A 15,442-nucleotide genomic window follows, 5' to 3' on the forward strand; every position below is an offset into this window, starting at 1 on the left:
CAGCTGGATTTAAAAACATGAGACAAATTTCATTTCTATACAAAATTGTTATTATATTCTTTTCAACTTTAAGAAATTCCCAGCTGAATTGTTCAAAATTTCTGCTAAGTTCATTAATTTTTATAAAAATTTCATTTTGTGGAATTTTTGTAAAAATTTACTTAGCGGAATTACAAAATTCTTCAGCTGAATTATAAAATTCATCAGCTGAATTAAGTTTTTATTATTTTCTAATGTTGTTTTCTTAGTTTCAACCAACATCCAGCTGAATTTTATAATTTTATTAAAAATTTTAATTTGAATAACTTTTTTAAAAAAATTTCTTAGCTGAATTACAAAATTCATTAGCTGAATTAGGTTTTTAACATTATAATAATGTTCTTTAGTTTGTAACTAAAAATACTTAGCTGAATGGTAAATAACGTCAGCTGAATTTAGAATTTTCCAGGGAAATATAAATTTCTCCAAGTTTTCTTTAAAATTACTTAGCTGAATTGTAAAAATCTTTAGCTGAATATAATAATTTAAATAAAAATTGCAATATAAACAATTACTTAACAAAATTTTAATTTGCAATTAAAAATCTTTAGCTAAATGGTAAATAACTGCAGCTGAATTTAGAATTTTCTAGGGAAATATAAATTTCTCAAAATTTTCATTAAAATTACTTAGCTGAATTGTAAAAATCTTTAGCTGAATTTGACAATTTTAATAAAAATTGCAATATAAACAATTACTTAACAAAATTTACTTTGCTGAATTACAAAATCCAACAACTTAATTAAGTTTTTACCATCTTTAAATATTAATCTCCTATTTTCAATCAAAAATACTTAACTGAATTATAAATACCAGCAGCTGAATTGAAAATTTTGCTGTAAAATTTTTATTTTTCTAAGTTTTCTTTAAAATTTGCTTAGCTGAATTGCTAAAACCCTTTAACTGAATAAGATAATTTTAATTTGAAAAATTGAGCAGCTGAATTAGGGAATTCATTAGCTGAATTAAGTTTTTAACTTTTTCAAAAGTTGATCGGAGATGGGCAACTAGAAAATACTTAGCTGAATTATAAATACCGCTGAATTTAGAATTTTACCGAAAAATAGAAAATTTTCTAAGTTTTCTTTAAAATTAGCTAAAATTTTTAGCTGAATAAGATAATTTTAATAAAAAATTTAATTTGAAAAATTCAGCAGCTGAATTAGGGATTTCATTAGCTGAATTAAGTTTTTAACATTTTCAAAAGTTGATCTGAGTTTGTAAACCAAAAATACTTAGCTGAATTATAAATATCACTAGCTGAATTTAGAATTTTTGCTGTAAAATATAAATTTTTAAAAATTTTCTTTAAAATTATTTAGCTGAATTGTAAAAATCTCAACTATATAAAGTTTTTTCGTACAAAATTACAATTTTATTAGGTTTATAAGTAAAATTATTCATCTGAATTTGATAATTTCAAATAAAAAATTAAATTTCGAAAAATTTTAAAGAAATTTATTTAGCTGAATTACAAATTTCGTTAGCTGAATAAAGTTTTTAATATCTTGTAATGTTAATCTCTTAATTTTAACTAAAAACATAAAGCTGAATTGTTAAAACTAGCAGCTGAATTTAAAATTTTGCTGTAAAATACATAATTTTATAAGTCTTCTTTAAAATTACTTAGCTGAATTGATATTTTCAAGACAACTTTTGAAACAAATAATTTTTCAAAAATATTTAAATTAACTTTTTCAAAACTACCTTTATCCTTAAACTCTTTTATGTCCTTTACTTTTCATCCTTTAACTTTTTTGGAAAAAGTAACTTTTTCCCTTAATCGCCATTTACTGACGATACCCCTTTAACCTCCGCTTATTTTTCTAAATAAAATCAACAAAATGTTATACTCTTATTGTGTTTATTTCGAATAACAACCTTCAGACAGACAATTTCTAAAATTTTATTACCAAAACACCCACATACAGTGAAGTTTTTTGTATTCGTAACATTTTAAATGTTTTTATTTTTCATTCTTTTAGTTTTTTTTTTTGCAATAATTTCTTTAATACATTTTTCTTTATTGTTATCATTGTTGTTGTGTTATTATTGAACTGTATGTCTGCTGTTTATTATGGTTCAATATACGCTGAAACCCTTAAAAAAGAAATGTTTTGATAGAAATTTTATATTTTCGTACACATTTGTTGCCATTTTATTTTGTATATTAAATATAATATTTTTTATTAAGGTTTTTCTTATATTGACTTGTTGTTTTTTTTTGTATAACCAGACATTAGACTAATTTCGTAGAAAGAAAAAAAAAAAACATTTGTTGTCAAAAACTTGTTTGTGTAACTAACTTTCAAAGTTTATTTATTTATAATTGAAGTCTTGCTATTTATTGACAGTTTTTAAGAGTCCCTCTCTGTCTCCCTATTTCTCCTTTTTGCTTAGTTGTCTTGGTTTTAGTAGTAATAGTTATTTAATAACAACCGCCAAATTGTACGCTATAGTTTGTTTTTCTTTACATTTTCCTTCTCATTGAACTTTAAAAAAATATATTTTTTGTTTGCAATTGGCCATTAGTTAGATAAGGAAAAGAAATTCAGCTTAAATTTTAATTATGTTGTCTGTCAATTTCATTTACTTATTAATAACAAAAAGTTAATTAGTTTTTAATATTTTCAGCGGGTGTTAAAAAAACCGAAGAAAGGAAAAAACCTTCATGACAGCCAGTGGATACTTTTTTCCTTTCTTGGTAGGGGGACACAGTCTTTACGAAATTGAAATCTGACAAAAAAATGAAGCATACTTTAAAGCGCAAAATGTTTTGAATCTAAAAGTTAATTTTAATTCCATAACAACCCGGGTTTTCTTATTATTCGAATAATTTTGAACAGATTTTGGAAAATATCTTTCAAATGCTTCATTAAATGTTTCAAATAAACTTTTTTTCATGTAAAAAGTATCAAATAATCGATTAATTATAAACCGGGTTTTCGAATAATCGCTTATTTAATATTTTTATAGCTGAAAATAATTCAGTTTCAGACTTTGCATGTATAGTTTATATTAAAATTTCATCTTTTCCTTGTTTTTAACGATTTTTTTCAAAAATTTGTTGCCTACCTTCAGGCTGATAAGCAAATATTTTAAAAATTTTCTAGAAAATGTTTGAAAAATCTATTACAAGTTTTACAATTGGCTACATATTTGTTATGTGAATATTTTAAGTTTCTTTTTTGGCGATTAATCGATTAATTTCAAACCCGGTTTAGGATTATTCGAATAATTTTGAAGTGTGATTTAGAGAAATGTCGTATAAATATTGTTCAAAATACTTTAAATTAAAATTTTTGTGTTTTTAATGTTGTAAACGATACGAATAATCGTTTAATTAAAAACCGGGTTTTTGAATAATCGTTTCACAAATATGATCTTTGCAGAAAAGTTTGTTTTTTTTACCTTAAATGTATAAAAGTTTATATGAAAATTTAAGCTATTCCTGGATTTTTGGAGATTTCATAAAGAAATCGTTGCCTATTTTTAGGCTGAGAAGCAAATATTTTTAAAAATTTATAAAATTTATAAAAACTGTTAAAAGTTTGTTAACTGAGTTGTATTGTATTGTTAAAAATGCCTTAAATTACAATTTGTGTGAATTTAATGTTGTGAACGATACGAATAATCGTTTCCGAAAAAACGTTTCGTAAATATGTTCTTTGCAGAAAAGTTTGCTTTTGACGACTTTAAATGTATAGTTTATATGAAAATTTAAGCTATTCCTGGATTTTTAGAGATTTTATAAAGAAATCGTTGCCTATTTTTAGGCTGAGAAGCAAATATTTTTAAAAATTTATAAAAAGAATTCTGTTAAAAACTGTTAAATGTTTATTCTCTGAATTTTTGGTTTTTTAAGTGTTCTTTGCGATTTATCGATTATTTAAAAACCCGGGTTTACGTTTATTCGTTTTATTTTAAAACCTAATTTTGTAAAAAATTCTTTATAATATTGCTCTAAATGTTTTAAATTGAAATTTAGGCGATTTTGTGGTAGTAAATAATACGAATAATCGATTAACTAAAAACCGTTTTTTTCGAATAATTGTTAGCTAAACATTTTTTTAAACATAATTATTACGACTTCAGCTTGAAATAGTTTTGACTTTATAGAATTTATTTAAAAATTTAGATCTCTCTGTGATAATTAGAGGTTTAATAAAGAAATTGTTGCCTATCCTCAGGCTGAGAAGTGAAAATTTTAAATTTTTAAAGAAAATTCTTCTAAATACTGTTAGAGATTTAAAAACATCATTGCAATTTATTTCTTGGTTTTATAGAGATTCCTTTTGGCGATTAATCGATTAGTTCAAAACCCGGTTTAACGATTATTCGAATACATTTTAGGCTTAATTTAAGAAATTTTCTTCTAAAAACTGTTAGAGATTTAAAAACTTCATTGCAATTTATTTCTTGGTTTTATAGAGATTTCGTTTTGCGATTAATCGTTTAATTTAAAACCCGGGTTAACGATTATTCGATTTAAGCTTAATTTGAGAAATTTTTTTTAAATATTGTGTAAACTGTTTTTCTAATAAAAATTACTATTTGGTTAATGTAAAATCTACGAATAATAGCTTGAGTAAAAACCGGTTTTCCGAATAATTTAGATTTACACTGATTAAGCAGCAAAATGTAGCAATTTTTGACTTAAAATAAAGAATTTATTTCAAAATTAAGACATTCCTTTGTTTTTATTTTTTTTTTTATTTTGTGAGTTTTGGCGATTAATCGATTAAGTTAGAAACCGGTTTTGCGATTATTCGAATAAGTTTTAAACAAATTTCAATTATTTGAAAAATGCTTATGACTGATTCGAGAAAATATCTTAAAAATATTTAATTTTTTTGTTTTGTGAGATTTTGGCGATTAATCGATTAAATTAGAAACCGGTTTTGCGATTATTCGTATAATTTTTAGACCAAATTTGAGAAAATTGTTGTAAAATATTGTGTAAAATTGTTTATATTAATTTCTTGCTGTTTTGTTGCTGTTAAAATAGCGAATAATCGATTAATTAAAAACCAGTTTTACGAATAATCGTTATTTTTTATTTTAAAATTAAGACAGTTTACTAAATTTTAATTATCTTTAAAATTTTGTAAACAAATTTATTAATTTTTAATGATCCTGGCAGGTTTGGGAATGAAAATTGTTGCCTAGTTTTAGGTTGTAAAAGAAAAATTTTAAATTTTTGAAAAATTAAATAAATTTTTAAATTAGCTTTTGTTTATTTAATTTTAAACAGTTTAATTGAATAATTTTAAACCCGGGTTTATGTATAGTTCCTTAAAATTATAGCTTAACGTTTTTTTAATGCTGAATAATCTTTGTTGTTTTATTAGTATATTTTACTGCCTACTTTTGTGTGCATTAAAATACTACATTAAACTACCACATTATTATTTAATTAATTTAAATACTACTTAACTACTTTCATTTTCATATAGTAGTATTAAAACATACATATTAAAAGTCTATGACCTTGTGTTAATGTAAATCTCTTTTCTTTACATTTATATTTATTTCAACAAATTAATACCATATTTAAATAAACGAGCATTTTATATAAAGAAAATAACAAAAAAATGAATTAAAAATGCTGACATTTAAATAAAACTCTGACAACTTCAATATTGAGCATGTGATTGTGTTTAAAAAAAAAAATACGTAAATTTTTTACAAACAAATTAACAATTTCAGGGTCATTTCCATTTGCAGCATATACATAAACAACAATATTAAATTAAACGAAATAAAAACTTAAATACATACTTTTAGGCGGAAATACATATAACAATAAGTGTAATCACAATTAAAACCATGAACAATTCTTATACATACATAACAAATAAATGATTTAATTAATAAATAAACAAAGAGAAAAGGCAAATAAATCTCAACATAAAAATTATAACTACAATAAACGGATTTTTAAGCAAAGAACAAAAACAAATCTAATGATATTTGAAATAAAAATTGTGAAAAACATAAACTATTATTTGTTAATAAAACCACCTGTATGTTTGTGTTTTAATGCATTTGTCTGTGTTTAAAATAAACGACCAACAAAACAAACAAAAGCAAAATTCATAGCATAGTTTATGGCAGCCTCAAAATAATACTCAAATATTGAACGCAAGCGAAGCAAAAGAACAAATAGACAGAGATATAGTTGGCAAAAACTCTCCTAGTGTGTTGAGTGCATATTTCTGTTACTCCTATAGCGAGCATTAAGGCCATTTAAATGCAAAAAAAAAAAACAAAAATAAATTAAATAAATAAATAAATATCGTAATTTTGTTGCCCAGCCGTGCTGTGTTTTATATAACCCGCAGTTGTTTTGGTATTTGGTTTAAGCCACCACTTATCAACGGCTTAAATATCAAATAATATTATCAGACCGCATACAGCTAAAAACCAGGCGAACAATTTAAAAAAACCATTTACAAACATATTTGCCATTTATTTAACTTTTTTGTGTAAATGTATTTGTACATTCATATGTTTGGTTAACTCTTCTCATTGTCAACAATAAACAATAAAATTGAAAATAATAACAACAGCAACAACCACATTTTTATCAACGTTTCCCCCCAGAATTTTTACAACTCTACAGCATTACATTTTTTGTTCGTCTTGTATAAAAACTATATAAACATTACGTTTTCATCATGGGATTAATACGTTATTTTCTGTATTGTTTACTGCTGATAAATGGTGTATTGCATACATCTAGGCTTAAAACAATGATGTATGTTAATGCTGCACCGGGTGATATTGAAGGTATGTTATAGTTTAATATTTATTAATTTCAAATAATAGTAATGAAATAGACCATGATTAAAAAGGTAGAGGAATAGTGTCAAATGAGATCTGAAAGTTATATCGGGATTGTATGTCCGTCTTTCCAAAAAAACCTTAAATTTTATCAAAAAATCTCTTTTGTAAAGAACTTAAGTTAAATTTAAGTTAATTGGTTGTTTTATAGAAAATTTTAGAAAATATCAAAAATATTTTAACGAATAATCGGTTAATTTTGAACCGGTTCTAAAACCGGGTTTCGAATAATCGTTTCAAAACTTCTTAAAAATATTTTTTTGCTACTAGCTATTATAAGGCATGCACATTTTTGCATTTAAATGTAATTTTAAACAAATAAATAAAAATGTTGCCTACTTTTGGGCTAAATGTCCATTTTTTCATTTAATGCAAAAATATTATTGAATTTAAGGTAGATTCTTTGGTTTATTGCTCAAACTGAAATTTTTTTTTCTAAATAAAACATTTTTAACGAATAATCGATTAATTTTGAGCCGGTTATAAAACCAAACTTTTAAATTTAAAATTAACAAATTTATAACTAACAGTTGCATGGCTTGCAATTTTTTGTTTTTAAATGTTGTTTTATTTATTATTTTACACAAAATAAGAAAAAATGTTGCCTAATTTTAGGCTGAAAATTCAATTTTTCCTATTTCAAGTTAAAAATATTTTTAAGGGTCGACTATTAGATATGCAAATCTTTTAATCAAAATTAGTTTTTTAACAAATAATTTGTTATTTTGCAGCCGGTTCTAAAACCGGTTTTCGAATAGTCATTGCAAAACTTTTAAAATGAAACATTTTTATAACTAGTAAATACATGGTTTGCAAATTTTTATATTGAAATGTTGTTTAATCGATTAATTTTAAAACGGTTTTACGAATAATCGGTTCTATACACTTTAGTAGCTGGAAATATAACGTTTTCTGGCTTAATATAATTAAGTTATTTCAATATTTAGAAGTTATTAAGTTATTTCAATATTTAGAATATTGCCTACTTTCAGGCTGAAAAGAAAATAATGATTTAATTTGAACCGGTTTAAGGATTAGTAGTATTACAAATTTTTAATAATTACAAAAAATCAATTTAAATTAAAAAAAAAATTAAATAAATACTTATTTTTCCCTAAAATAATCGATTAATTTCTATTCGAATAAAACCCAAGTTTTTCATAATTTAAATAAAATTTTTTAATATTTATAGGGATTTAGAATTAAAGTATTAAAAATCATTTAATTATAATGAAAATAAATTTGAAACGTAATATCGTGTAGCCGGGAGCCGGGTTTACGATTAATCGTTTAAAGAAATTTTTTTAAATCGCAAAAAAATAAATATAAATCATGAAATAAATTAAATTTAATAGAAATAATTGATTTTTTCTTAATTAACCGATTAATTTTTATTCGAAAAAAAACCGGGTTTTGCGATTATTCGATTAAAATTTTTTCAATATTTATAAAAAAAATACAACTATAAGATTAAAAATTATTTAATTATAAATTAATAAATATAATAAAAAAAACTTTTAAACGGAGAATTGTTTAATTTTAGCCGGGTTCACGATTAATCGTATAAAGAAATTTGAATAATTACAAAAAAATACTTCTAAACCCTAAAATAAATTAAAGAAAGAAGCAATTTATTTCGCCTAGATTAATTCTCTTAAGTTTTATTCAATTAAAAACCGGTTTTTCGATTATTCGATTAAAAATGTTTAATATATATATAAAAATAGTAATAAACGATTAAAAAACTTTAAATTATAATAAAAATAACTTTTAAAAGAAATGTTCTTTAATTTTAATAGAAATAATTTGTTTCCACAAATAATTGATTAATTTTTATTCGAATAAAAACCGGTTTTTCAATTATTCGAATAAAAAATTTTCAAAATTTTAAGAAAAATAAAATAAAACGGTCATTTAATTTAAGCCATTTGTCAGTTTTGTCAGCTTTAACCGAGTTTTCGTATGGTACTCCTAAATTACGAAATAGTGTTGCCTAATTTTAGGTTAAAATATATTCAATTTATCCTAAACTCTTTAATATTTCACAAAAAAATTAAAAAAAGTTTTCTTTAACCCCAGAAAATCTTTCTTTCATTTATTTAGTTGTCTCCCTGAAAATTTAACATAATTTGCAAGTTATTCTTTTTAACCCTTTTTGTCCTGTCCAAAGCGTTCACTAAACCTCTATAAAACCAAAAATACCTATAAAACATTTGTATCATTTAATGAAAGCATCTGTCACCGTCATCCCCCTCCAAGATAAATAAAACAAATTTTCTTAACAAATACAAGAAAATGCCTTCTCCTCCTTTTTCAGCAGCGAATATGATACAAACACCATCATCATTAGAATACAAAACATGTTAACTGAAAATGAAAATATTTAGCAAATTTAAAGAATCGGTTAAAGAATTCGTTTGCCAAAAAAAAGGTAAATTTTTGAGATGACAAAAGGAAATAACAGTTTAACAGGAAGTTTGGACAGAGAGCAAGAAAAAAAGGTCACAAATTAAAAAGGAAAACCAGTAAAATAAATCTTTGTAAAATTGTCCAAAAAGAAAACACAAAATCTTCAAAGAGTTAAAAGGGGATAAAATAAATATATTTAATAAAAAAAAATTAATTATGTTGTTAGTAGTTACCTCATGTTATTTAAGGTCGTTGTCTTGTGTTTAATAAATTAGTAAATACCAAATATAATTTGTGAGGCCTACTTTTAGGTTGCTAAATAAATATTTTTTTAAAAGGTTTTTAAACCACAATTTTAGTTTGGTACTGTATATAAAATATTTAAAATTTTGCATATTTTGGGGAGTATAAAAAATGATAGTTTGCCAGAAATTGAAAAACCTACTTTGAAGTTTATTAAAAGGAACAAATATTTGTGGCCTAGTTTTAGGTATAAAACATTTTTTTGGTTTAAACATAAGTTTGTTTAATATATTTTTGGTTTAAAACTTTTTAAGACATAGCTTTAGGTAACTTATATAGTTATTTGTAGCATACATTTAGGGTTTCAATAAGTACCTTAAATTTTCCTAAATTTTAAAGAAAATTGAAATATTTTTTGTATTATTTCACTTCAATCTAGGCAATTTATTTGAATATTAAACAAATTCTTTAATAGCATCATTAGATTTTCTTTTCTTCCTTTTCAAACATGCACAATTTCCGTTTCAAACAACATAATTTCCTTTCTTTGTTTTCATTTCAATATCGTCTGCTAGCAAAAAAGAAAAGAATAAATATTTCCTTTGATATAATTTTCATTTAAGTACGTTTTTCTTTTTTCCTTTTGATAATTCTAATTCTAATTTTTGTTTTCTTTTTTTTTAACAAATTGTTGCTCATTTACCATTTTTTTTTTTTTTTTTGCTTTCTACAAATTTCAAATTGTCAACACAAATTAACAGACAAAAAAACATAAAATATTTATTTGTGTCTTGTGTAGTTTTGTTTTCTAATAAAATTATCTTTTATTTATATTTGTTAAATACTCTCAAAAATATTTTTCTTTTTATTTGAGTTTCTTTTTTTTTTGGACAGAACTTTTTCAAAGCTCGTTTTGTATAAAGCAAAAGTTGTATTTATTTTAGGTGATTTCTTTCTTTGATTGTTTTATAAATTGAATTTGTTTAGCTTTGTATATAGCCTTTGATTTGTTCGATTTTTAGTTTAATTACATTGTCTTGGTCTTTTAATTTAGCCGTCTGTCTGTCTATCCATCCCTTAGACTGGTTATTTACATTAATTTTATGCTTGATCAAAAGGGATTTTGTTTTGCTAAAAGAATTGTAAATAAAATTCGAAATTTTTTTCAAGCGCCTAAAAGTATACTTTAAATTGATTATTTAAATTTGCCTAAAAGTGGGCTTGGAAATTTATAAAATTAATAAAGTACCCCTAAAAGTTATTTCAATTAATGAAATAAATGAAATTTGTATAAATTTTATTCGAAAAAAACCCAAAAAAAACGATAATTTTACATACGAATGAAACCCGATTTTTTGATTATTCCAATAAAATAATGTTCAACGTTTGTCAGAAATGGAGAGGATTTAATTTTGGAAGAAAATGTTTAAATTTTTCAAAAATAATCGATTAATTTATATACGAATACAAACCGGTTTTTCGATTATTCGAATAAAATAATGTTCAACGTTTGCAACAAATACTTTACTTTACAACTTTTTCAAAAATAATCGATAAATTTATATACGAATAAAAACCGGTTTTTCGATTATTCATACAAAAGAATTTACAACGTTTGTCAGAAATAGAGAAAATTTAATTTTGAAGAAAATATGTAAATTTTTCAAAAATAATCGATTAATTTACATACGAATAAAAACCGGGTTTTCGATTATTCAAATAAAAGAATGTTCCACCTTTGCCACAAATAAAAACAATTTAATTTTGAAGAAAATATTCAACTTTTTCAAAAATAATCGATTAATTTATATACGAATACAATCCGGGTTTTCGATTAATCGAATAAAAGAATGCTCAACGTTTGTCAGAAATGGGGAGAATTGAATTTTGAAGAAAATATTTAACTTTTTCAAAACTAATCGATTAATTTACATACGAGTAAAAACCGGTTTTTCGATTATTCGAATGAAATAATGTTCAACGTTTGCTAGAAATAGAGAGAATTTAATTTTGAAGAAAATATTTAATTTTTTCAAAAATAATCGATTAATTAACATACGAATAATAACCGGTTTTTCGATTATTCGTATAAAAAGTTCAATAATTGCCAGAAATAAATAGAATTTAAGGGAATATTTGTTTTTTCAGAAATAATCGATTAACTTGTATACGAATAAAAACCGGGTTTTTATTAATTGATTAAAAAAATGTTCAATATTTGTCAGAAATAAAAAGAATTATGAAAATATTTGCTTTTTCAGCAACAATCGATTAATTTGCCTACAAATAAAAATCGTCTTTTTCGAATATTCGCAACAATTTAGAACGTAAATTCATTCTAAAACGAATAATCGATTAAAAATAGTTTTAATATTTTTAGGAAAAGAAAATTTTGCAAAAAATATTCAAAATCATTTTAATCGGTTTTACGATTAAAGGCCTAAAATAAAGATGATATTTTCAAAAAAATTTAAATCGACAAATAATCGGAAGGAATAACGAATAATCGATTACTCTAAAAACGCAGATGCGAATAATTGTTTGCAAATGTTTCCAAACAAATAAGCAAACTATTTTAATAATGTTAGTAACAATAAAAAATAATTTTATCAAATTTCTTAAAGGAGTATTCGAATAAAATTAATTCGAGTATTCGAATAATCGGTTAAAAATTTTTGATAATCGTTAAAAATTGTAAGCTATAACGTAAATTTACTCAGATATAAAAAAGTATTTAATTTTTGAGACGAATGCATTAATTTTAGTACGAATAGAAACCGGTTTTTTAAATTATTCGAATAAAAATTTTTTTTAAAAGCAAAATAAATGACATTTAAATAATATAATTTTAAAAATATTTGCCTAAATTAAGAAACTAATAATCGATTAGTTTAAACCCGGGTTTTCGAATAATTGTATAATAGATATGGAAAAATAATTAAAGCGAATAATCGATTAATGTAAATAATGAAATTTTTGAAACTAAACAATCAATAGACGATATTATTGAAATCTCCTTTTTGTTGGCACAATTTCAATCACAAAACTTTATTCAACAATACATACATACATCCTTTTGCTCACTTCTACTCACTCACCTTTCTCTCTTTAAATAGTCATAAATTTTAAGAGGATTATATTATAAATTTATACAGAAACCATAAAAGTATGCTAAAGCAAATACATATACATATATAGATTATTTACAGCTTTCACAAAAAATAACCATAAAATTCCAGAGAAAAAAAGTAATGTACCTAAAAATATGCAATAAAATATGAAAAACATTGATAAATACCAGAAAATACACACATCCTTACATATTTTTGTTGGCCAATAAAACTGTTTTTTATACATATTAAAAGTAAACACATTTTTAAGTTTTGCCTTTAACATTTTTTTTATTTATTTATTAAAGTATTCTTTAATAAACACTTGGTGTATATTAATTACTGTAAATATACTGTAAAACAAGAGTATATTCTTGCACTTATTTAAAATTGTTATTCAACACCTGTAAATATGCTGTACTTTTTCTCTTAAAAGTATGTTTACTTTAAAACTATGTAAACACATTAATGAAAAAAATCATAAATTTTATAAATATTTTAAAATTAATAATATTCAGAGCAGGAAATATTTAAGTTTATTGTTGGTTTTGTTATTTTGTAAATTTTTATTTAAAATTTTCCTCAAGTAAATATCACTAGAGGCGAACATATATCAGTGTCTGTCGTTCCATACATTTATTGAAATAAGATTTTCTAGAGTTTCTTTGATTTTTTGCAAAGTTTTTTTATCAAAACTAATTTCCAAAGCTTTTTGATAAATAAACGTTTATCATGGGATTTGTACAATCTTAAACTTTCAGTTCCGACTTTCTTTAAGTATATAACAAGTGAAACAGCGATTAAACAGCGTCTGTCCTTCCGAGAATTTATTGATATTATACTTCCAAGATCCTTTCAATTTGGCTGCAACAGTTTCTTTACAAAAACTAATTTCTCTAGGTCTTGGAAATATATAAGTTTATCAAGGGGCTTGTGAATTCTTAAATCTTCAGTTTCAACTTTTTTCAAGTATATAATAATGGAGGGGATGCTTGGAAAGTTTCTGTCGTTCCGTGCAAATAGCAAAAATTTAGACAATAAAGTTTTAGCAAAGTTTTATTGGAAAAATCAATTTTTATCAAGTTTTTAGATAATTGTGGGAGATATTTGTGACAGATAAATATCGTTAAAAGCATCGACAATACTTTTGCTGAAAAATCAATTGAATCAGTCCATAAAAGCAGCGATATACACTCTGGAGTAGGATTAAGCTTGTTTTTTACCATTTTAGGAAATTGTTTTTTTAATAAAGGATTTTCCACTTTTAAGTTAATTCTTGGAAATATTTGTTTCAGATAAATAAAGATTCTCGTATTGTGAACATTTCTGCCGAAAATCAGTCAAATCGCTCTACAAATAGCAGAGATATAGACCTCAAAACGTTACAACCCAGTTTGTACACAACAATTTTATTTACTTTAAAAAGCCTGAAAGTAGGCAATAGTAGTATAAGTTCATAAGTATGGGTTAGGTATTAATAATTTAAAATTTCAATAAATGTGTTTAAATCTTAAGGAAAATGTGGGCAAAATATTCATTTTTTTTAACAAATATTCTAATGAAATCTTGATGTTTAAAAACTCGTTTATACTAAACAATCTTCAACTTTGAGGTTAGTTGGAAAAAATACATATTGAAGGATTTTAACTAAATACTATTTTCTAGTTAGTTTTTGAAGTTTTTCATTAAAATCAAGAAAATTATTTAGCCTTTTTTTAAAACTAAAGTTCAATTTTGTTACGTTACAAAACAATCACCTTTTCATGCTTACACCTAAATACACACTTAAGAAATTCATAATTTTATTTTACTTAAACCCAAAATTATGCAAAATTATCCACTCTTTGCAAAAGGCTTAAGTATTTAATGACATTTAAATTGTATATTTTTCCATCATATCCTCTCCTTTTTAACTAAACTCTTGAAAAATCAAGAAAATATCCTTGAACTTTTTTTTTTGTTTAGCCAGTATAGTTTACTTGCAGTTGTTTCAATTGCTGCTGGCTCTGCTGCTGCTGTACTTGTTATTGTTGCTGTGGCATATCCTGTATAAGTGTTTTAACAATTTCAACAATTACAAACTAATTAGGGTTTTTTCTTATTCTTTTAAAAAACATTATAAACTCTTCTACTAAAGTGTCTTTTGCTTTCCTTCATTCACTCTGGTTCACCTACAAATTAATATTTAATTAGTTATTTACAAAAATTGCCTTCCACAACAATACCCCTGGCAATATCATGCCATGAATAAAACACTATTTGGACGATTAAAAGAGCAATGGCTAATTTTAAGCAAATAAATGTTTTTCTAAAAAAACGCAAAAGTTAAAAGTTGAAAATATAATTTGCATAATTTTCTACTTGAAAACTAAAAACAATTGTACTTTTTCACAAAATAAACGAAGAATCGTAGCAAATAATATGCTTTAGAGACATTTAAAATATTATTGTCAAAAAGCAGCAGCCTGTTTTTAGGCGTCGTAAAAATTATAAGCAACCATAATGCTTAAGGCGTTAATGAGCTTCAAAAATTAAGTATTTAGAGGATAATAAGCCAAAAGTAATTAAACGAACTAAAATCATAACGTTTATACCATGTTTTTCAAAACACTAAAAAAGTAAAATGTTTTAAACTTGCCTAATTTTAGGCGCGAAATCGTTTAGTTCTTTGGCTGTAACCGAAAATAATTAAAATTTTTTAAAAATAAATGTTAAATTATTAAATTGACAAATTTAAAATTTAACAAAATCCCTGCATTTTATTTTAATATTAAAGCTTTAATATACACGTAATA

At 23.7% G+C, this 15,442-nt stretch overlaps 1 protein-coding gene across 17 annotated transcripts in view; it reads left to right on the forward strand.

Annotated features, from left to right (window-relative positions):
* Positions 1–15,442, forward strand: part of LOC119602393 (low-density lipoprotein receptor) — a 292,767-nt gene that overhangs the window by 80,944 nt on the left and 196,381 nt on the right. For 9 of the 17 annotated variants that reach the window (XM_037953889.1, XM_037953886.1, XM_037953888.1 and 6 more), the window contains exon 2: positions 5,749–6,831. The exons of 7 other annotated variants lie outside the window; for them this stretch is intronic. In XM_037953889.1, the coding sequence (XP_037809817.1) occupies positions 6,720–6,831 (112 nt within the window). In that variant the 5' untranslated portion in view covers positions 5,749–6,719. The remainder of the gene's footprint in view (positions 1–5,748; positions 6,832–15,442) is intronic. One more of the 17 variants, XM_037953887.1, reaches the window with a different exon arrangement.

This window comes from Lucilia sericata, unplaced genomic scaffold, assembly GCF_015586225.1.
Source record: "Lucilia sericata isolate MDLA Ls3-8-SP2 unplaced genomic scaffold, ASM1558622v1 Contig000226F_arrow, whole genome shotgun sequence".
Lineage (NCBI taxonomy): Eukaryota > Metazoa > Arthropoda > Insecta > Diptera > Calliphoridae > Lucilia > Lucilia sericata.